Source organism: Oryzias latipes, chromosome 1 (genome assembly GCF_002234675.1).
Source record: "Oryzias latipes chromosome 1, ASM223467v1".
Taxonomy (NCBI): domain Eukaryota; kingdom Metazoa; phylum Chordata; class Actinopteri; order Beloniformes; family Adrianichthyidae; genus Oryzias; species Oryzias latipes.
Genome location: NC_019859.2, coordinates 27173467 through 27197431, shown reverse-complemented (window position 1 = coordinate 27197431; position 23965 = coordinate 27173467). Strand labels below are relative to the sequence as shown.

The window sequence follows — 23965 nt, the reverse complement described above, 5'->3', positions numbered from 1 at the left end:
AAGCAGCATAAGGCAAGGCAAGGGCCAGAGAGTGCAAGCTCCTGCCCAACCAAGAGAGCAGCCCCCCCACCGCGCCTGGCGGGCCCAACGCAGGGCCCCACCCCAGAAGACCACTCACTGCTCCAGACGAGCACCTCATCACTACCCAGGATTTCTGGGGATCCCCCTGCCCCAACCCCTGGTACAAGCAAGGACTTGTACCTGACTCGCCCCGCGCTCCAGGCAGCCACCTACCCGGCCCACGGTTGGTCCAGGAAGGAGCAAGGCAGGTGCCAGCCACCCCCGCCCAGGAGGAGGGCACCCAGGAGAAGAGGGGATCCATAAGAGGTGTTGTAAACATGGCCTGACCAGGCTCGCCCACAGTTGGTAAATTTGCAGAGGCCTATTGCTCAGAGGCAAGGACCAGAACCCACACCACAGGAACACGGACACCCCCCGGCTCAGGTGTGATGTGATCCCCGGCTCTTGGTCTTGCCAGAAAGCTCAGGGATCCCTCTCCCTGCGTGGAGAGAGGGCTGCCGGGCCCAGGGAGCCAGCACCCAGGGAACACGGCCGCCGTTGCCAAGGGCCCAGTACCCCCTACCAGGGATGGGGTAGGAGACAGATGGTCCAAGGTCCCACCTTCCTCGTGAAATGCTTGTGTTTGTGAGGGCGTGTGTGTGCATATGTGTGTGTGTTTATTTTGGAATGTATATTTTGAGGAATAAAGGGTGTGTGTACTAAGGGGGTGCAGTTAAAATTGCTGATTACTCACAGGGATGTGATGGTGGTCTCCAAGTTTCCAAGTTTACTGGCAGCAGCTAATTTTAGTTCAAGTTAATGAAAAGTTGAGAACATGCCTTAATAATGATGTCGACTGATTTGCAGAAGAATTTTAAGACATTTTAAGAACATCTAAAATCTAAGACCATATATACATATAAAAAGAAAAAAAACACCTGTCTGGTATCAAATCGGATGTTTGCACATGTGATTTGATAGCAGCTGCAGCAGCTGCTTAAAAATACAAGACAGATGATGCTGTATCATATCCTCCATTTGTCTTTTTTGTCAAGTTTGTGAATGAGGAAGCTAAGACTCGTAATGACCCTAGTTTCTCCTTTATCACTGGCTCCAACAGCCTTGATCCTAGAATGGAGAAAATAGTGAAAAACAAGTATTCAAACCCAAATCTGTCAAGAAGACAGAAATTTTTAGTGATGTTGAGAACAATCCACACTCATCCTCTGAAAAAAAAACATTGACTACAATAAACAGTGTCCACTACATTCTAAGCTGCACCCCCTTATAAAATGTTGCCTCTTCAGGAGCAAAACGTTAGAGGAAAGAAAAGCTTTCCTAAAAGACAAGCGAATCTGTTTCACGTGCTGTTCATCTGTCTATCACTTGGCTAAAGATTGTCATACAGCTGTTCAATGCACAGTTTGCGGCAGAGATAGACATAACACAGCTCCACATCCAGAACCCATTCCTCTGAGAATGAAAGATCCTGTAGCCGTTGAACATCATGGCAGGCAACAAATAACGTAAAACGTGCCTGATGTGACGTCAAAATGCACCAAAATCTGTGGTGGATCAGTCAGCACAAGGTCATGCTCTAAAATTTGTTTGGTCAAGGCATATCCAGCAGGCCAAGTAGAGAAAGCAGTTGATATGTATGTGGTGCTAGATGAGCAAAGTAATCGTCTTGTCTTGGAAGTGTACACAAGCTTGCCAGTGTTGGTGTCTACAAGACCAACATCCTACAAAATGGAAGAGTCTCAATTTTGACACCATGCCCTAACAACATAAATGTCAAGGAGAAAACTGGTTGTCGCCTTCCAAACTTGAGCCTTCCAGGCTACACCAAGTGCATACAAAGAAATGTGCCTGTTTTGGAAGTCAGCTATTCCAAAGAACACAAGATGATGACAAACCAGCTTTTAAAATAGATGACAAATGTTTTTTTAAACTTTTGAACAGGAAGTATACAAAGATAAATTCAACACATGAGTGGCACCATTACCTTTTTGGCCACAGGAAAACCATCTTCCAAATAATCGGTGTCAAGACATAAATCGTCTTTCATCTCTTTGACGTTCTTTGGACAAAAGGCCTCAAATGAGACAACAGTTCATTTATTTCATGCAAAGAATGTTTAATGAAAATAAAACTGAACCTGCCCCACCTTTGAAAGAAGGTGAGAAAAGCTTATATCTGCCAATGTTTGGCGTTTACCACCCACAAAAACCGGACCAGATAAGGGTGGTATTTGACTCAAGTGCCAAACATGACATCTCTAAATGATGTGCTTCTTAGCGGACCCAACCTGAACAACAGTCTTGTTGGAGTCTTTATCCGTTTCCGCAGAGAACCCTTTGCAGTGACAGCAGACATACAGCAGATGTTCTGCTGCTTCAAGGTCTGTAAGAAACACCGTAATTTCTTGAGGTTCTTCTGGTATAAAAATAATGATATGCTAAAACCAGTGAAAGAGTTCAGGATGACAGTCCACATGTTTGGCAGCAGTCTATCGCCAGCAATCACCAGACGAGCTGCTCTGGAAGTTGCTACTTTCACTGTTGAAGCAAGAGAATTTGTCATGTGAAACTTTTATGTGGACGATGAACTTGCATCTTTCCCCAGTGAAGCAGAGGCCATTAATGTTCTGCAGACATCAAGAGGCACTGGCAAAGTCAAACATTAGACTGCATAAAACAGCAACCAACAACAGAAATGTCATGCAGGCATTTCCTCCAGAAGACCGAGCCAAAGATCTGAAAGACCTTGATCTAGGAACCGAACCCCTACCTCTTCAAAAGAGTCTAGGGCTCAGTTGGAACATTGAGATGGACCACTTCACCTTCTCTGTTTCCAGAGAAGATAAAAATGTGACTAGAAGAGGCATCTTGTCCACAGTGAACAGTTTGTTTCACCACAAGTGGGAGAAACCTAATGAAAGCTTTCAGTCGAACAGTACGACTGGGATGCGTCATTGCCATTGTCAAAACAGGAACACTGGGAACTTTGGAGAGACTCAATGGTGGAGTTAGAAGACTTACACATTCCAAGACCTTATGCTTCAGTTTCACTGTCTACACAGACAACCTACAGAGAGTTGGTTGTTTTTTTCAGATGCATCAGTCATAGCTATAGCAGCTGTTGCTTATTTGAAGACCATTTACATAACCGTAGAAAGTCACGTGGGATTTGTTATGGCAAAATCTAAATTGGCTCCACGTCCAGCTCACTCGGTCCAACGCCTTGAACTTTGTGCAGCTGTCTGAGCTACAGAGCTGGCAAAATTTATTACAAACGAAATGGACATTGAAATTGAGTCATTCAGATTCTACACAGACAGTAGGATAGTGCTGGGCTACATTCACAACACTGCACGTAGATTTTATGTGTATGTGTCCAACAGAATAACGTGCATCAGAGGATGATTTGATCCAAGCCAGAGGCATTAGGTCAGCACTGAAGAAAACCCAGCTGAACATGGCACTTGACCAACAAGTGCGGGAGTTCTCAAAAATACCAACTGGTTTACAGGACCAGCATTTCTAACAAAAACCCAACAAGATCACAGTACTTATCCTGTCACCTTTGAGTTGCTACATCCTGAGGAGGATCCAGGAATCCAGTCAGAGGAGACAGTTTTTAGCACAAATGTCACGAAAGGCTTTTTGGGTTCTCATCGGTTTCAGAGATTTTCTACTTGGAAATCTTTGGTACATGCAGTTTCGACTCTAATCAAGAAAGCAAGACGCATCTCAAAAACAGAGGTTGACAACGTCAAACACAAAGATGCACAGGCAGTGACAGTCATAATCAAAAATGCCCAACATGATGCCTTTAAAGGGGAGTGTCAATGTCTCTTTAGAGGAGAACGGATTCCCAAACAAAGCTCACTCCGGAAGTTGTCCCCATTTCTGGACAAAGACGGACTAAATAGAGGGTCGGTGGCCGTATTTCCTCGACTGACATGACTTTTGATGAAAAACACCCTCTGATCATTCCCAAGACACAAATTGCCACACTCTTGGGCAGAAAATATCATGAGCAGCCAGCACACCAAGGACAACATTTTACTGAAGGCGCCGTTAGAGCAGCTGGACTATGCATTATTGGAGGGAAACAACTTGTGTCCAGTGTATTACATAAATGTGTAGTCTGCAAAAGACTAAGTGGTATGATGGAAGATCCGAAGATGTCAGAATTGCCCTCTGACAGGCTGTCTATGGAACCAACATTCTCTCATGTTAGCTTGGATGTTTTTGGAACATGGACAGTTACAGCTCGGAAAACAAGAGGATATGTTCAGAATAAGCAATGGGCTATCATGTTTACATGCTTAAGCACCAGAGCCGTGCACATTGAAGTAATAGAGACAATGACAACTGCAAGCTTCAACGGCCTCAGACGTTTCAGCGCCATAAGGGGACCTGTCAAAACATTGAGGTTGGACCGAAGCACAAATTTCATTGGAGCCTGTAAGGAGCTTGAATTCAACACAGGATTCTGAGCTTAACGCTTACCTATTTTGGAAGCACTTCTTATCAAGACAAGTCTATTGCATTTGACACATGAAATGCTCATTACGTTGATGGCAGAAGTTGCTGCTATCATGAACTCAACACCATTGACTCCAGTTTCTTCTGATCCGGACGCTCCAACTATACTTACTCCATCAATGTTATTGATGCAAAAGTGTGATACATTGTCTGCACCTTCAGGGGACTTTGATGTCGAAGTTTTTTCCAACAAACACCGGAACAGAGTTCAAGGACTCACTGATGCTTTCTGGAAAAGATGGAAGCAAGAATACCTCGCAACCCTTCAGGCACGACGGAAATGAACTTCTGAAAAGCCTATTTTGCAAGTAGGGGATGTTGTGCTTATGAAAGACTCACAAACCAGAAGAATGGAATAGCCTACTGGACTTGCTGTTGACACTGCTGTTAGTAAAGATGGCAGGGTGTCTAAAGTAGAAGTAAGTAAGTAGTGAAACATGGTACTCCCAAAGTATACCTGCAACCTGTTTCAGAGGTGATTTTACTTTATCGGAAAGATAGTATGCAGTGGTATGATGTATTATACCAGGCGGGGAGTGTGATGCCTTGCAGGTGCGCTGTGGTCGTGTCGGCTCATTAGAGGGCGACGTTGAGCTAAGCAGTTTGTTGTGTTCAACAGTGCAACGTTTGCTAGCCAGTTAAGAAACACATGAGGCTGAAAATGCTTTTTTAAAATGTTTGTATTTTTGTAGGACACAGGAAACATATGCCTGTAAGTACTCTTTTGTTGTTCATGGTAGTGGTACAATTATTTTTTGTGCTATATATGTTTTCTTTCATTCTGAAGTGTTACATGCTAATTGCGGTAGCATGTCTATGGGATTTCCCTTTCATGTTAGCATAGAGCTAGCGGCCTTCGATGCTAGTCGTTTAGGTTTATCTTTCACTTTAAATACTTAAATTGTTATCAAATGTCTGTATGTTGTACAACATGGATTGTATCCATATATTATACACTCATAAAACACTCTCTGTCTTAGTTTTACAATGGCTTCAGCAGAAAGTTAATAAACCTTCAATACAAAGAAGTCTCATAGCGTCTTTCTGAAGAACTGTTATCTGTAAGCCAAAATGAATCCTACATTCACTGAGGGCTGAATACCATTTCTTCATTAATTTGCGCGCTGTCATTTTCTCGAAATCGATGAGTATGAGCTATTTAGCTAGCTGAGGATAAACAATTTATGACCAGTTCACAACTTGTTGACACATTGCATCCTGATGGGAAGTCACTTCTCAGTGACAAGAAAAAATGTAAGACCCATTCACCAGAATTTAGGACAGTTTCATAGTTTTTTAACCTTATTTTAGTTCTATTAAAGTTTAAACCTTTGAAGACATTTGAAGGATCCGCATCCTTCAGATTTGAAAGGAAGAACATTAATGTCTATTCTAGGGCACAGAGCTCCTTTATAACTTGTATGTTTGGGTAGAAACTGAACAGTAAAATGTAATCAAGTTGATCTATATGAGTAATTATTTTTTACAACACAAAATAAACTAAAGAATCGAAGAGATACTTAAGAGGAGAAACAATAAACTTCACCCGTACATTGGGTTGACTGATGTAGTTGCGAGTTTTTGAGTTGTCCATGCCCATCTACAACATACATTATTTCTCTGTCTGAAGTATTTTCATCAATTTTCTTTAACAACAGTGATTTGTTGCAGACAGCTTTTTCTATGCAATAGGATACATCGGGGAATACATTAAGATGAGGGTATACACAAATGAGACTTCAGTGATTCCACAGACCCACAAAAAACAGAAATGTGAGAGGTTAAAATATGGTAAAAAAATACAGTATTCCAGAGATCCAGTTATGGCAGCCATGTAGAAAGATGTGTTAACCCTGCTCTGCAAAGGCTTTAACTAAAAATAAGAAAAACTTTTGTTCACATACGTGGATATTTCAAGATATGACAAACTCGACAAACGCTCCAAAAAAGTAATGTGAGATATCCAAGCAATCGAAATTGTTTGATACAAACCTCAGTGTCAAAGCAGCTAAAGCTATCAAGAGCATGGCAACGTCTGACGGTGAGAAGTAACTGCTCACCTGCTAGTATTTGGTCAGTCAAAGCTGACCAAATAATAGCCGGACAGAACTCAATGAAAACAGACTGTTGTTACGCCCGTCAAAAGTCGAGGCGTGATGGAGAAAGAACAATTTATTTGCAGTCGAGAACTTCAATAACAAAAAAACTGAACAAAGTAATTAGAAAAACGCATGAACAATCACAGCTGCTGCTGGCCCTGATCTGCCCGTTAGTTTTCTAACAGCCCTTCTTCTAGCCTCTTCCAACCCATCTTTTCAACTGCCGCCCACAATAGGCACGCGGCTGGAACACACACACACAGATCATTTTTTTATGCAGTTACACATGGCAACGTCTGACGGTGAGAAGTAACTGCTCACCTGCTAGTATTTGGTCAGTCAAAGCTGACCAAATAATAGCCGGACAGAACTCAATGAAAAAAGACTTTACCTCAAGGTTTTACATAGTGATGGTAACAACAAAAAATGAAAAAAAGAGATCAATGAATGAACGTGCATCTCCGGCAGAGGAACACATTTCTACAGTGGAAGACAAGCTAATTAGCCTACAACCTAGAGTGAACCCTCTAGGTAGAAAAAGGGAATGGAAGCTAGTTAGCTTGAAGCAAGTTACTCTTAATTAAGTTCATGGAATTGCAGGGGTCTACAACAACTACAAAAGGTAAAACAGGTTATAAATAAGTTAAAGGAAATGGACTCCAAAATTGTATTTTTGCAGGAAATTTGTCTTCCTAAGGAACATCATTTAAGAGTGAGGAGGAAGTGGAGTGGAAAAGTGCATACAGCCCCATTCACATCTTGAGTTAGAGGAGTCAAGACACTAATACATGAATTTGTCCCTTTGTAAATGAAAAAAACATTATAAAAGATAAACGAGGAAGGTTTTAAAACCTACAAGGCTCTCTATTGTCATGAACATTAAATCTAACGAACATCTACGGGCCCGATTTGGGATGATAGCAATTTTTATGATGATCTGTTTCTCACTACAGCTACTCTCCCAGGATATCATATACTAGCAGGGGACTTTAACTGTACACTGGACCCCTGTACAGACAGGAGTACAGGGGTGGGATTATATAAGTTTGCTTCCTTCCACTCCTTTCAAGCAAACTCTGATTTATTGTCTAATTATCCTAAATTGATATGTTTTTGTATGACTGTATAACTACTGTATTGTATTGTTTTGTGCATTAATCTTGCTTTGATTGCTTGAAATAAATAATTTCAAATCAAATCTATTTCAAAGCAAAATCAAATCATCATGACTTGATCAATCACATAGTGGCTCTAGAGCCACAATTTATCACCTTATTAGAGATGTGAGACTAACAGATATATAGCGAGAGAAATCAATAAACCAAAGTTTACTCATGCTACTGAAGTACTTTTAAAGCATATTCTAGCATAAATTACTTTTTACTTTCTGCAGAACAACAATCAAAATTAATGACTGCTCTTATGATAACATTGGGGTCTTGGACCATGCACCATGCTGTTTTATCTGTATCTATCTTTTTCAAATTAATACCATTCCAACGACAGCATGTAGAAAATGGGAAGCATTTAAGGCCTTCTTTGACATATAAAATCAGCTAACAGGTTTTAAATCAGGGAAAAATAAGGAAATCAGGTAGCAGCTACGACAGGGGGCCTTTCTGTGTGGAGTTTGCATGTTCTCCCCGTGCATGCGTGGGTTCTCTCCGGGGTCTCCGGCTTCCTCCCACCGTCCAAAAACATGCTTCATAGGTTAATTGGCAACTCTAAATTGACCCTAGGTGTGAGTGTGAGAGTGAATGGGTGTGTGATTGTGGACATTCTACCCTGCGACAGACTGGCGACCTGTCCAGGTTGTCCCCTGCCTTCGCCCACAAGTGGCCGGGATAGGCTCCGGCAGCCCCGTGACCCCAAAAGGGAAAAAGCGGTTAAGAAAATGAATGAAAAAAAAAAAGGTAGCAGCTAGAAGATAAAATAAAAATACTACAGACTATAATGAATAGACTATAGTGATCCTCAGCTAGAAAAAGACTCAGTGCTGTTGAGAGCTGAATATGATAAACACTCTGCTTCTAGATCTGAAACTAGCGTAGCTTTCAGACCTTTTTTCCTTTGTCCTCCGGTATTCCATATATTGTATGTTATTACGCCTGCTTCTTCACTCGATGTCAGTAAGCCACTCTCACAATAATTTTTGTAGCTTTATTGATTTAAATAGGGCTCCTTTATGAAGGTAAAAATGCTCCAGAAAGATCGCACTTGTAGATTTGATTTGAGAACTTCTAATATAGAATGTGAAAACTTGTGCATCAAAAATCTGCATCTGTGTGTAAAAATCTTCTGCTGTGAACTGACAAATTCCCATTTGCATGTGTTCATTTAGAGTTACAACTTTAAATCTGTGATTACAACTGCTCAAATGTGCTTCTGCATGTGCTCGAACCTGCTGGCGCAAATCACAGGTGCGCTACAACTGCGCTCTGAATTTTGACACATTCCTTGCGAGAAACTTGTGTCAAAACTGATCTGTGTCCGATGGGTTCTTCTGCCTCGACAATTTGGGTTCCGTGTGTTTGTTGAGTTTCATTGTTTGTCGCTAGTTATTGGTATAATTCTTGTTCCAATTTGTTGATTTCATTCTTGACATCTTCTGTAATCTGCCCCTTTAAGGAGTTCATGTCAGCGCTTAGGTCGTGGATTTCCTTGCTAATGGAGTTGAGTCCACAGCGCATGGTTTCAGGTTGATGGTTAGCTCCAGCGTCATTTTTCCACTGGAATCTACTCCTGTTTTCATCGATTATTTTGTTCTGTTAGTTAATAATGAACTTTGAGGAGCATATTTGCTATATATTGTTGGGAACAGTGAATTACGCAGGTGTCAGGTCCGCCATCTTCCTGTCGAGCTCACTCCTATGACAGATAAAATTTTTATTAAAAGACCCAAGGTTGTTCTTGTTTGGTTTATACCCATAGAAAAGAACTACCCTAATTCTGAGCAAACGTTTATAAGCCTCTGTATACTTAAACTCTTGAAGAAAGTTAGCCAACCAACTGTTACATACAATACAGTGCATCTGACAGATATTACCTGCTTTGCCATTAGAAAGAATTACATATATATAATGAAGGGTAGACGAAAATAATTTGTAAACATTTGGAACCCATTTATTATCTACGTAAAGTACTTGAACTTACCAGACACTGCCAATGACTAAAGGAAGTGGACACCGTGGTTCTTAAACAAGGACATTTTTGAGCAATCAAATCTGTACATTTTGAAACTGGAAAAATCTTTTTATACACATTTGTGGTAAGCCTTTGTTGTGCCAATTTTAAAAAAAATGACCATGTTTTTAAACATATTTTGGAACCAAACTGTTACAATCACCATAGACACAGATTATTACTGTTTTTGAGAGACAAAATATTTACTATGACCCCAGAGGGATCATGTACTGAATAATAAATTAGTTTTGTGTTAAATCAATTCATTGTCAGCTGGATTATATAAAACAATTATTCTTTTTGTTGCATTGATGTTCTAACCCAAACTACATAGTTGACCATCGTGTTAACTATTGCAGGAAAAGAGCATGTTTGCTATTTGCAGATGCAGTTACATGCGGCAGCCTGACTCAGAGAGGTCATTTACAGCAGCACTGAGACTTCTGCATTTATCTTCCATGCTGGAACATTCTGCAGGTGACGGCCAGCGCTCCATCCAAGTGTTCTTCCCCAATGTGTAGATGAATCTGACATTGAAAATCAAAAGGTAGAGAAATGGTGGTTATGCTTGGATATGTTTTCACATTAAAACATTGTCAAACCAAAGTACATTTAATGTAATGTCTATTTTATCTGCAAATCAGTGACATTATGGGAACACACAGTCATGATACAAAGAGTGTCTTAAATTCAAAACATTTCCTAATGTGATGTTTTTAATTGTCAAAAGTGAAAGGAGACAGGAGCGATTCAAAACAAAGCAGTAAAAGGAAAGCTGAATTTAACCCAACTTTCCCTTTGGCCTGTCAATGACTGCAGCAGATGGTTGAACCACAAGCATGCAAATGTGGACTATCTAAAGTGGAATTGCCTCATCATCAAAGAAAGAGTCTGCAAATGAACAACATAACAGGAAATTTGAATCATACTATACAACTAAGAAAAGTCTCAAATATATCTGGATTTTTGGTACCAATGGTACAAATTTCTGTTTTTTTAATTTTTCAGAATTGTTTTTATATGTATTCATTACTATTGAATGTTGTGCAATGACCTGATGTCCTCATTTAGGATGCACTCTGCAACGCAGCATGATGTGCTCTAGATATGAGCAGCTGATTACATTCAATAAAAACATTGTCATTTGTCTGGGGCTTTGCAATGTAGAAGTCTATCTCCATTTAATTCCATTTGAAATGTGAGTTTTCTGAAAGTGTTTATTTTCCATCACCTGTTGGTATCTGGATCAATCCTCCACTGGTCCTCTTTGGGACCCATAAGGAGGTATTGGGACCCCTCCTTCAGTTGGAGGTCTTCTCTGCAGCCTCCATGGGACATGAAAAGCCTCCTTTGGCCAACTTCAACTCTGTCTTCCACTCCTGTTAACAACCAAATGAGATTTTAGATCAAATGTTGTTGAAAAGTATATTTCCATTTAAAAGATAGCTTCACAAGAACTCTTTCTGTAAAAAAGTTATTTTTTAAGCTTCAATTAAATAATACAAAAGAAAGTGTGTTGCAATACGTATGATGCATTGAGAAGCAGTTTATAAGAGTTTTGTATAAACTCATATGAGAGGTTTAAAATGCTAATCAAAATGTTTGGATTCAATTTCTTTGAAAGTCCCTCTTATATCGTGTTTTAATCTATTGTAAAAGTGTTCCCAGTGGTCTTTTAAATTATAATTATGCTGTTTTTAGCCTAAATAAAATTAAAAAAACCTGTGTCGTTTTCCAAGTCTTTATTTCTGCAGAGGGGCAGGAGTTCATTAGAAATTCACCTCTGAGTTTGGGACAGGACTGATTGTGAAAAGTAAGCCACCCCCTTCCCCATCATCCATCCGTTTACACACTCTCCTGCTAACTTACAGCCTCTCACAACCCCAATCTAACGTTAGTGATGCAGCAGTGCTGCAATCAAGAAATAATTAGAAATGCTATTTTAATCTTCATTTTTATGTGTATATGTTCTCAGTTATCAGTAAATGCCACAACAACACATTAAAACCACCGAAAACAGTGGATCTTTAAAGTATTTGAACTTCAAACATTGCAGTGGCTTTTCTTTCAAAGTAAACAACTTAATATTTTAAGCCAGGAAAATGAAACAATTTAAAAAACTTAATGCAGGTAAAAGGGCCTATATCATGCTTTTCTTGGCATTGAAGAGTAGACTATTCTTTTCTTGAATACAGTATGATTATGCATTCTATTTAGCATACTAAAGAATGATTTATTTTTTTAATAAATTGAGTTATTTTCACAGTAAATTTTTGAACCCGTAAGTAAGACGACTTGATCTCTGAGGCATCGCCTTTCACTCCTTGTTGGCGCTGCCAATTTGTTGACGTCAACCTAGAGTCGGCCTCGGCAGCGTGTCTGCGTCCTGCCCACAAAAACGACCAACATCCTAACTTTTGCAAAGATGGATGTGGATATTGTTCATATAAAATAAGTGTTTATGCCTATCGCTGCTGCCTACACAGAGAAAGTGGGTTTATCTGTTTCTCATTTATCTACGTCATAATATTTTCATGGATTGGGAGGGGCTGGTGCTAAGAGCGCAGATTATTAGAGGAATACTTGGAAATGCAACCAAATATAAAGGTTTATGAGGTTGTTTTTGGTGAGGAACTAACAATATAATACACTTAAAAAGTTGATTTTTGCATGATACAGGCCCTTTAAGGTTATAACCATTTCTTGTGTTAAAACACTGTTTTTGTGTATAATCATTTTTCCTCTGTATTTTACAAAATGTTTTTTTTTTTAAATTTGGTGGAAGTAAAGAGACAAAAAAAGTTTAAAGTGTTTTGAAAAGTGTTCAAAAATGCTTTATTTTAAACAGAAAAAATTGAATGAACCCTGTTGTTTCTCCTCTACTTTACTAACTTTTTGCATTTCATTCCTGTTTATAAACATGTGCTAGGTGGTTAAAGAATAACGTAATGAAAAAGTTTTGTGAGCTCATTCACACCTTCTAAATATCGTACTAAAATTTAGTAACATGTATTTCTCACTATCATATAATAGCAAATTTGTTATTAATACAAGAGTATCTTTTTTGTACGAAAACAATTACATCTTTGAAATCTTTAAAACCTTTTGAAGTTCCTTAGGCTAATTCTTAAAATAGAAATTTTTGTGTGATCTAAAAAACACTGGTTGGGATTGCAGTACTTGTTTTTTCATTGTGAAAAATTTGTTTTAGAGTAAATATTTCTGTGCATGGCTGTAACAACAGCAGTCAGTGTATGACACTCACCCAGTTTAATAACCTGCATTATTTCCATCTCATATTTATCATAGTAGTCTTGACTGATGCTCAGAACCTTTACCTGGAAAACTAAATACACAAGAACAAATCAAATGCAGCATCACTACCTGCAATAGAAAAGAAAAAAAAAAGAAAACATAGGTATTGCACGAGTCACTCTTCTATACTTTTGTGTGTACACTCACTAGCCACTTTATTAGGCATACCTGTCCAAATGCTCATTAACGCAAATTTCTAATCAGCCAATCACATGGCAGAAACTCAATGCATTAAGCCATGCAGGCGTGGTCAAGATGATCTGCTGCAGAATGGTAGAATTCTGGGAAAGAATGGTAATTGAAGTGACTTTGAACATAGCATGGTTGTTGGTTAATTGGCATCATGGATGTGCAGCCGACAAATCTGCAGCAACTGCATGGTGCTATCATGTCAACAGGCAGGGCTCCAGACTATTTTGTGACCAAATTTTGAGAGTGTGCGACTGAATTTTACATCCAGTCGCACATGTGCTACCAGTAAATTTGCCTGACCCACCCTTCGTATTTTTATACATTAAACGTGGAAGGGGCACGTCAATGAGCAATGAAATAATCAATGATACGCGAGCGCACACGCACGCAGGCAGACACACACACTCGCGCACATACTCATGAAACGCAAGCACACACTCGCGTGATCTGTGAGGCGGCCACTGCGTGTGAGAAGAATAGGGAAAGCCACTGTAAGTGGCTAAAATGCGTGCAGGGGGAGGGGCCTAGAGACAATCGAGCGCGCGTAAACATCTGTGGGAAGGAAACGGAGACAAATATCACAACCTGATATGTGCGTCTGAGCTATGAGCAAGCGAACTATTGATTCATTCTTCCGACCTGCGGCTAGTGTACCAGTGCCAGAGTGTACAGCAGGGGTCTCAAACTCATGCCCCGCGGGCTATTTGCGGCCCCAAGATGATATTTTGCAGTCCCCGCCTTAATATGAAAGTTCAATGTTAATGCAGCCCCCCAGTTTGTATGAAAGACAATTTTTCATTGTCGTGCGCGGAGCTGACAAAGCAACCTATCACAGTGGGGTAAATGACTCTGGGGGGCGTTACAATGGCCGGGCTTGAAAGCAGGAGACCTGACAGCCCCTCCCTCCCCGGAAGGAGTTCCTTACTTTCCTTTAGAACGTATTTATTCGCTCGTAATTTTCTTCATACATGCAGTCCGTGCTGAACTTTGCTTTGGGTCACACAGACCCGGAGGAAGGTTAAGTTTTGGTTACGGCGGCGCATCAAACGGTTTATGCACCGCTGTCACGGCAGCACGCCGCTCCCGCGGGAGTCGGGTCAGCTGAATGAAAAAAAAGGTAGCTAAATGTCCCACACCTACATGCGTGACAGCTAACGGGGCTTGAACTTTAAATATGTGCGAGTGACAAGATTAGCCTTAGAGACACTGAAAACACGTGTGGAAAATGCAACGATAGACGTGTTTAAGATGAACCAGCGGCTCGCCTGGATCGTTGGGGTGACCGGGAGGGGGGGTTGTGAGATGAAGGCGAATCTGCAGCGAGACTGAAAGAGAACAGGAAGTTGGAGTTGTCCTTAACATTCTATTTTTTTTTAATATGCCTCTCCCCCTTAGTGTGATCTGTGTTATTACATATTTTATATTTATTTGAATGTTTTGTAATATATGCAGCCTTTTTTAAATCAATTGGTATTTTAAATTATTTTAATTAATCACTCAACTACAAAAACCATCAGGACACATGGTTTTTGTAGTCTGTAGGCCAGCTTTCAGTCAGTTCAGTACTAAATTTCCAGCTGTGTTCACGTAGGTTGGGGCCTTGCTCCCACCCCATTCTCCTGATATTTTTGTGATGATTGACAGGTGATGTTGGAGCTAAAATATATGTCACACACCAGATGATCTGCGCAGCGTTACGTTACGTCCACCTGGGTGATCTCAAACACGCTTATTGTGCATCTTGGCTGCACTTATTTGGTGTCACCAACATGAATTTCTATCCGTTTTGTTTACCATTTGTTCTGTCATGACGGCAATGGTGCTGTCAGTTTACCTTCTTGTTGCATCTTCAAAAGTGCAGAATAAAATGTGACACTGAATTAGGACCAGCACATTGTAATTTCTGCATCTATTATTAAAGTATTTATTAGTAATACAGTGGAAATTAGTAAATTTGGTTTGCATGTTGATTTATTAATTCAGTTGGGGTCCACTGTGCTCCTAGTGAAAAAAGTTAGTCTGGAGCCCTGACAGGGACCAAACTCCTTGAGGAATGTTTCCAGTGTCTTTCATGAACCTCTTCTTCCAAGGATTAAGGCAGTTCTGAAGGCAAAAGGGGGTCCAACCCGGGACTTGCAAGGTGTACCTATCAAAGTGGCTGGTGAGTGTAGAAGAGGACTGTATGCATGGGACGATGCACAAGCATGGGCACTGAGTCTGGATATCATACCGTGATGTAAGCCATTGCAGGCAAATATCTCTCTCTCCTTGTTAGGGAAAGTGTCGCTATCAGCTTTTGACACACAGCAGTCGCCTGAATATTCAAGAGAACATGTAAAGGGACGATAATAAAAGGCAGCATGAATGTCCACTCATGGGGTGGGGGTTGTTACTCTGAGCACAGCGGCAGACGTTGTCCTTGCAGATCTGAGTGAGCTCCTCCCTGTCCTCTCTGGGGGTGTAAGTCCGGCTGCAGCGGTGATCTAAGACACTGAACGGTTACCTTCAAGCTCAGAAGACTTTGTCAAAAATCAGTAAATGAATGTAAAGTCTAAGTTTGATGTTTAATTTGATGCTTTGTAGTGATATTGTGAGGAAGAAGGAGGTGCACTCCCTTAACCATTAAAATGAAATATGAAGCATTTCCTCTGTTGCTGTGTAATGTGACGGCCTACCTGGGTTATAATACTCATAGACTGTAACTGAAGATGGTTGAAGAAGGCCAACTTTGAAGTTCTGCTGCAGGCGGAAAATCATAATCTCTGGTTCTTTGTGTGAAACCTTACAAGAGACAAAATATAATTGTATTAATATTTAGTTTAAAACAAACTCTTACTGCTGTCAAATAGCCCAAAGTTGCAACCTTGAATAGGTGGATGATCAGGGAACCTCTTTCACTCAGGTTATCTACAATCTGGAAGTTGTTGATGTAACGATCCACTGAGTTAGACAACTGAGGAAAAAGATTTTTTTTAAATGGTAAATATTTCAATTAAATGAAAATTGAAAGGTGTAGAGTTTGATCTGCGTGACAGCTCTGAGATCTAGCCCAATCCTTAGGAGCTAATTACCATCTCCAGGTCTGAGTTTTCTGGTGTGAATCCAGTGGGAAGACTGATATCAAGAACAACCATCCTCACATCTCTAGGTCCTAGTGCTCTGTTAATGAGACAGACACCACAAAGGCAAAGAACACAGAAATTTAAGAGGGCACCGGTCTAAATCTTCACCAACTGATCACCATCAGAACCACAGAGCTACTTATGTCCTTAAGTAACTAGTCTTATTAAGGTGTAATGACTCATATTAGCAACGGTTGGATTAATGTCATAATTTGTGGTTGCTGACACAATTCATAATCAATATTGGTTTATCTTGAATGATCCGATCTGATCCAACCTGAGCTAAATTCAGCAGGGTGACTCAGAGAAAAATACCTGGGTACTGAATAGTACAGGTGAAGTTTTCTAGATTCCTTGTATTTCTTGCAAGATAATCAAGTGTGAATTAAATATGTGTATAAACAAGTAAACAAGAGATAATGGCAAATCCATTCACATTTTAGTTTCAAAAAGTTCAGACCACTGTTATTTTTCCCCATGAAAATAATACAGTTGGTCTTTTTTATGCAATAGTCAAATAAACCTTCTGTTCCTCAATCCAAAGGGTATTTTCCAACATATTTTTGATTTATTTCAGTTTAAAGCAATTTTATAATGATATAGGTCAATTTGATTAACAACTTGCCTGAGACCGATTGTTCTGATTGAATCTTTGGAATAGAGATCGATTAAGTTGATTAATCATTACACCCCTAATTCCTTGAACCTAGAGATTGAGAAACATCATAACAAAAGTCCTGGTCTAACTATACTGCATCATCAGCCTTAGGTTTTGACAACAGGTTCATTTCAGAAAAGATCTTCCAATTCAGGAAGTACACTGCAAATGAATCAGGAAAAATGATGAACGTTTGCAATAAATAATTTAGCAGGACACAAATTCATCTTCAAGGAAATGTTTCACATGTAAGTTTGTGAAATTTTGCAGAAAAAATACATCTGTAATATCAAACTTACCTGACTTTGATGGATATCTTGTATGTCTTTATTACATCTGCAGGATGCTTTTCTGACATGGACAAACAAGTAAAATGGGTCAATTTGAAAGCACACGCCTGCACTGTAGTTATTTATAAATTTATATTTGCTTAAAGTCCGACTCCAATCCTCTATCTATTGTAAAAGTGTTACCAGTGGCTATTAATCATGATTATAAAGTTTTTAGCCAAAATAAAAAAACTTAGGACATAGTTTCTGTAGATTGGAAGTGGTTCATTAGAAATTTTTCAGTGAGACCATTGGTGCGGAGCAAGCCTATCCCCCTCCCTTTTGTGCTATTGACAGCTTGAAGGAGGGAGCTTGTGGCCCACCCAGCATATTTTTTCTTTGTCACAAATACAATCTTTTTGAAATCACATTTTTGTCTGCTCCTAATTCGCAACAATTTGAATAAAGATACTCAAAAAATGCAGTTTTGAGCTTAATTTACTTGATATATGTCTCCATCATCAGAAGAGCGACACAAGAACATTTAAAAACACACAAAAAAAAAACATTTTCCCTGTAGTGAGCCTTTGTTGATAAGGTTTTTAACTGTCTTGTGCTTGTGTTCCCTAATAAATGTATAGGTTTGCCTCACTTTTAATGTTTTTTTTTTCTTGGGTTTGTTTAAAGCAGTAATTCAGAATTACAGTCAACTTAATTTGTAATGCAAATATTTCTAATGAGATGCTGCAAATGTTTTATAAAAGCCTTTGTTTTTGACACGCTTTTCTGTTATCCTAGACAAGAATTTTGTTGTTCCGATCAATTGCTACCTGCTTTCAGTTTCAGGGAAACCAAATAAATTATAGCAAAGAGCACTGATACTAAAACTTTAACTAACACTAACTTGAACTTATTAAAACTTGAACATGAGTGAGATATTACCAGTGGATTCTTCTACATTCACACTGAGCTCAAAGTCATTGCAGGTTTTTTTTTCATCCACCTCAAGAAGCTGATTGTAATACGTCACAACCTTGGGGGAGAATAAACATTTTCAGTTACCAAAATTTTCACAGTATGAAACAAAGGGAATAAATTATGAATCAAAGTTTTGGCTATGCAAAAAAATGCCAAAAATATGTAGTTTAAGGAGATAAAAAGTTGCTACATTTATTAAGTATGTACCTCCAGGATTCCCTCTCCACTTCCTTTAACCACCACGTCAAACTCATGACCTGCAGGCAGCTAAACAGAGAAAATATGGAATAAGTAGAAATATTGAAACACAAATGAAAAAAAAAACAATACTAGCTCTGCTTTTCAAGGCCCATCAGTTGTCAAACATCTCTGGTGTAGTGGTGAGCTGCAACAATTCAGTGTTTTCCCCTTAAACCTTAAACCATTGACTCTATATTAGAATAGTGAGAACAGCTGACATCCGGCTCCAACCAAATGAAGTCAGTTTAGTCGTCGTTTGCCGCCATTTAGAGTCAGACGACGTCAGTAAACCGTAATTGGTCCGAGTCGGTCTGAGTCAATGTTTCTATGACAACTATTGTCGCCACTCAGGAGTGAGCTTGTTGGAAGTCCACACACCTTTCACTGAGAGCGGTCTCAGAAGAATCTGTCAAACGTTTTAAGCATTCAAAGTGGGGGGGCCAGCGGGCACCACATACTTCTATTGAGGCATCTTATTGGCCAGTTTATAACTAGAATGATTTGCAATAAATATGTAATATGATGGAAAGAAATAAGATTAGCAAGAGCTAAAAAAAAAGGTAGCACAGCAAGAATTGTTATTCTGACAAATAGAATGACTGAGTAATAGCCATTTATTTCTATAGATGTCTATGAGATTTTGGCTTCTTGGAGCCAGCGGGTACTCCCTGTTTGAAATTCGAGGGGGTAGGGTTTAGATAGTTAGATAGAATTTATTCCAGACTCATGGTCCAATCAGTAAAAAGGAGTACACAGACCCACCACATTTAAAAAGAAATACACAGTGTCGAGAATACACGAGCTGAGGTACAGTGTATAGTTACAATTAATAAAAAAGTTAATAAAAAATACTTAATAAAAAACTAAATTTATTAACAAGGATAAGAATAAATACCAAGATAAAAAGATTACATATACATACCACACTATAAAACCTTAATTACAAAGACAAGTAAAAAGACAGTCCCTCCAGTGTTTCCATAGATTTGACCGAAAACGTATTGCACTAAATCTAATGTTGCTTATAGCCAGGATGAGAGTATTCTCTGAAGCGTTTAATCTGCAGATAAATTTGAACATCAGCAAGCACATGCAAGCCCAGAGAGTGTTAATTCTGAGTGAAACTTATTAAAAAGCACTCTGAGAGCATCATTGTACGCCACCTGCAGCCTTCTCATACTGGCACTTTTATAGTTTGCCCAAAGATGAGCTGTATACAGAGGAGTGCAAAAAGCTTTAAATAATGTCACCTTGACTCCTTCTGTACACATACCAAACTTTCGGGAAAGAGTGTTGGCTTGGCCATATACCACACGACACTGCCTGTAGATGTCTGCGTCATCTGACAAGTCCTCCGAAATTATATGCCCAAGATACTTGATCTTATTAGTACACACAAGCACAGCATTTGACAGGGTAAAAATCAGGGAATTTTTGGTTTTTGTCTTCTTTTGTCCGAGAGATCATAATCAGACTTTTTTGTGCATTAAAAATGATGTCATTATCAAGCCCATAAGCTGAACAGATGTTTAGCAATTGTTGAAGGCCAGCAGTACTTGGACTCAACACAACTATATCGTCAGCATACATCAAATGGTTGATAATTAAATCTCCAGCCACACAGCCAGTGCGACAGGCGTTAAGTTTACTCATTCCAGTCCTCTTTATATCAGATGTCCCCAAATCCAGGCCCCGAGGGCCGGTGTCCTGCTGGTTTTCCAGAAACTCTGCTTTATTTGCTGCTGATTACCTGGTTCAGGTGTGCTTAGTCAATAAGGAGCTTCAATGGCAGGTTGATTGGAAAGCATGTAGGACAGGGGCCATCGAGGCCTGGATTTGGGTACCCCTGCTTGATATAGTCAATGATTTGAAGAAAAACCACACTTTACCACTGGACCACAGAGCTGGTTAATTATTCAATGCTGGAGAGCTTAAAACAATTCCAGTATCCTAAGACAAAATGTTTCGCTGTTTTACCTTGGAAGAGCGAGCAGCATAGGCAGTGTCGGGATTGAAATGGTAGCGCAGGTCTCTGCGTCCTGCTATCTTGATATCCACATCCAGATTGGTGTCCTCACGCGGTTTGTTGATCATGTACTCTGACAGTGCCTGAAGCACCACCATGGTGGACTGGAGAGGGATAAAGTCAAATCTTATTTTAATTTTGATATTTTCCTTCACATTTCCTTGAAGGAAAAAAAAACAGTTTTGCTATTTAAAGACTGACTCTAATGAAAACTGTGGTTTTGGTGTTTTTAACATGTTCTTGCGGCATCACCAAGAAATTTGAATTGAATTTGAATTTGCATTTGAAGAAAATTAAGATTAAAATGTAATTTCTGAAAATGTCTTTATTTAAATTGTTGTGAATCAGGAGGTGACGAAAAAAATGCTGTTAAAAAAAGCCAGTAGCAGTGACACAGGTGCTAGAGTGGGAGGGCCCCAAGCTGCCTGCTCCACATCAATCTGCATCTACTCGTAGACTAACAGATCCATGTATGTCTTCGTTTTCCTCGTCTGTGCTGGGATTTGGCTCAAAATTGTACAGCTAGATAGCTCAAATATTGCTCTCCATTTTTGTTGCACCGATAATGTTAGCTTGAGGTTGTGAGGGGCTATAAAATACTACAGAGAGCGTAAACACAAGGATGATGGAAAATTAGGGAGGGTTTACTCCGTGCCAACAGTCCAGCTCACAACTCAGAGGTGAATTTCTGATGAACTCCTGCCGCTCTGCAGAAACTTAGCACTAGAGAAGGACACAGGTTTTTTTTTTTTGGCTAAAAACGACAATTATATAAATATTCGACAAAATCACATTATGTAGTTTTTGAAGAATTTATTTATAAATTATGGTGGAAAATAAGTATGTGGTCAATGACAAAACTTCAATTGATTACTTTGCTAAATACCCTTTGTTGGCAATGACAGCAGTCAAACTTTTTTTTAAGTCTTCACAAAGTTTTCACAAACTGTTGCTGGTATTTTAGTCCTTCCCTCCATGCTTAAAATCCTTCTTACAAAGCCACTCCTTCGTTACCCGGGCAGTGCGTTTTAGATCGTTGTCATGATGAAAGAACGTTTCAACGTTTCAACTTCAATACGCTAGCTGATGGTAGAAGGTTTTCACTCAAAAACTGACCATACATGCCTCCATTAATTCTTTCCTTTACATGGCTCAGTCGTCCTTGTTCAAGGATTTTTGCTCACCGTTCTTGTGATCATTTTGGCCCTTCAGGGTGAGGTCTTGCGGGGAGCGCCAGATGGAGAGAGATTATCAGTGGTCTTGTATGTTTTCCATTAGGTGACCATATACTGAATGGCGCTTGCAAAATAAAGGGGGAGGGGGGGTAAATAATTCTTTCCAGAAACAATAAAGTGTGATGATGAGGCAGCATGACAGGGTGATGGAAAGTTTCTTTAATGAAGCAAAGATGCTTTGTCTGCACTGCACCGCCGTTCATCGCCACAATTTTGGACGCACAGTTTTTTACGCGCTATAAACGCACGATTTTGTGCGCGACAAAACACTGACCGTCTTGGGACAGCACAAGACAGCATAAATTACGTGTTACTTTTGAAACGTGCGTAATAAACTACGCTATTGTTGGCCAAAAGGCTGTTCTTTCCTTCTTCATGCCACTTGTCCTGGTAAGTTATTATTCCTTTTGCTTGCCAGAAGCTGCAAATGCAAGCCCAACCGCTTGGGCTGGATTCGTCTCATGGATCTCCATAACACAGTGCTGAGAAGGCAAGCCCCTGAGCCCCTGAGGTACCAGGATGGCAAAGCTCTCCCAAAGGGGGGCTCAGATGAGAAAGTACTTCAACCAGGCATGGGCAGACAAAAGAGAAGGTAATGTCATCTAGCTTTTGCAGACTGTTCCAAAATTTTGGTGAAATAAAATGAATTGAAAATGTTCTGTTCACATTTGTACTACATCAATTAATACTTATTTAATGAATGACATGACCGGGTATCGTTTTTATGATTTCTTTTCTTTAATTCGTTAACATAAATTTTATGTTTTTTGTTAAAAAATGCTGCTGACAAAAATTGGGTACTGTGGTTGAAATTTACTTATAAATGACATTTGACATTATTTAGACATTTTATAATTGCTCCACTATGAAGTGTGCTTTATATGGTTTCTGTATGGATAATTTTTAAAACGTAAAAAATTATAGTGATTACATCTTTTAATTTCAATTTTCTGGGTTGTTATCTTACCTAGTAAGGAACATCCATTTTTAGTGTACATTTTACTCATTTTCTTCAGCTTTGTTGTCACTACTAATAGCAAAAGGGCAGTGAGGTTAAGATTTACCCAATGTTATTATTTTTTGTCCTGCTGCCTAAAATAATTAAGCAAACAATTTAACTGTATAATAAGTACAACCCTCTCGAATGCATTTTTTCAGCATGGTCAGCACATCTACTGACCGACACCCCCTGCTGGTACCTGTGTAGAGCCAAAGCCACCACCTCTCCGTCTTTGGTTGTTCAGCCATTTGAAGGGAGCTGCTGCGTCCTCCATGCGTCCCAGTTTGACCAGAGTGAGAAGAGCATAGCCAGTCGCTTCCAGCTGGAACAAGAAGTTTTCTCGGTCGGGCCAGTGACTGGAATCTGAAGGAGAGGCAGAGCGTGAGAAAAACCTTTGAACAGTAACACAACTATAGGCTCTTTTTACTTCTGAGGAGCTTGATGTCTTTCCACACGTAAAAAGCAATGAGGCAACAGGCAAAAAAAAGTGTCAAAGATTTGATGAGAGTATCAAAGAAACCACACCGTGCAGTGGAAAAAAAACAATCAAAACACATTTCTAAAAGTCAAGATTTTTTTTGATAAGAAAATATATATTTAATAACTAAAAAACTGTAATTTTTATCCAACGCTAAACGCTAAACTAAACTTAAATGTGAGCAACAATTGCTAACTGAATGTAGCTTATTAAATTTAACAACATTAGGTTAGAAATCTTTTTAAGTAAATGTTTTGAGTAATTTTAGACTGAGTTTAAAAAAATAATTGTAAAATATTGATGTCTATGCCCTATCTCCATGATCCCTTGAGAACCAGGTCAAAGCAGCTGGAATCACAAAGGAGCCAGAGGAACAAAAAAAAAGCTATATTTAAAGCAAGTGCCTTATAGGGGGAGCAGCAACAAAACTGTGACCTGCCTTCATCCTACAGTAGACAGACGAGACGAGATAAGGCAAGATAGATGGGACTGCCTTAAGGGCATTGAGCTACTTCAGCCAACTGTTTAGGTAGTGGTATTGATGAAGATGACTGACTTGTTAACAAAAGCCACATAAAGGTCACTTCCGAAACTGACCTGGCTCCCATTATTTTTTT

At 39.5% G+C, this 23965-nt stretch overlaps 1 protein-coding gene across 1 annotated transcript in view; it reads right to left on the bottom strand.

Moving 5' to 3' along the window:
* Window positions 1–9750: 9750 nt before the first annotated feature.
* Window positions 9751–23965, bottom strand: part of LOC101170893 (complement C3) — a 42560-nt gene continuing 28345 nt past the window's right edge. The window contains exons 32-44 of the mRNA XM_023959331.1: window positions 23070–23233; window positions 20587–20739; window positions 18577–18636; window positions 18334–18424; window positions 17422–17473; window positions 16414–16501; window positions 16206–16295; window positions 16018–16123; window positions 15736–15825; window positions 15573–15656; window positions 13101–13181; window positions 11067–11214; window positions 9751–10362 (exon numbers count right to left, since the gene is read on the bottom strand). Of these exons, the coding sequence (XP_023815099.1) occupies window positions 10227–10362; window positions 11067–11214; window positions 13101–13181; window positions 15573–15656; window positions 15736–15825; window positions 16018–16123; window positions 16206–16295; window positions 16414–16501; window positions 17422–17473; window positions 18334–18424; window positions 18577–18636; window positions 20587–20739; window positions 23070–23233 (1343 nt within the window). The 3' untranslated portion in view covers window positions 9751–10226. The remainder of the gene's footprint in view (window positions 10363–11066; window positions 11215–13100; window positions 13182–15572; window positions 15657–15735; window positions 15826–16017; window positions 16124–16205; window positions 16296–16413; window positions 16502–17421; window positions 17474–18333; window positions 18425–18576; window positions 18637–20586; window positions 20740–23069; window positions 23234–23965) is intronic.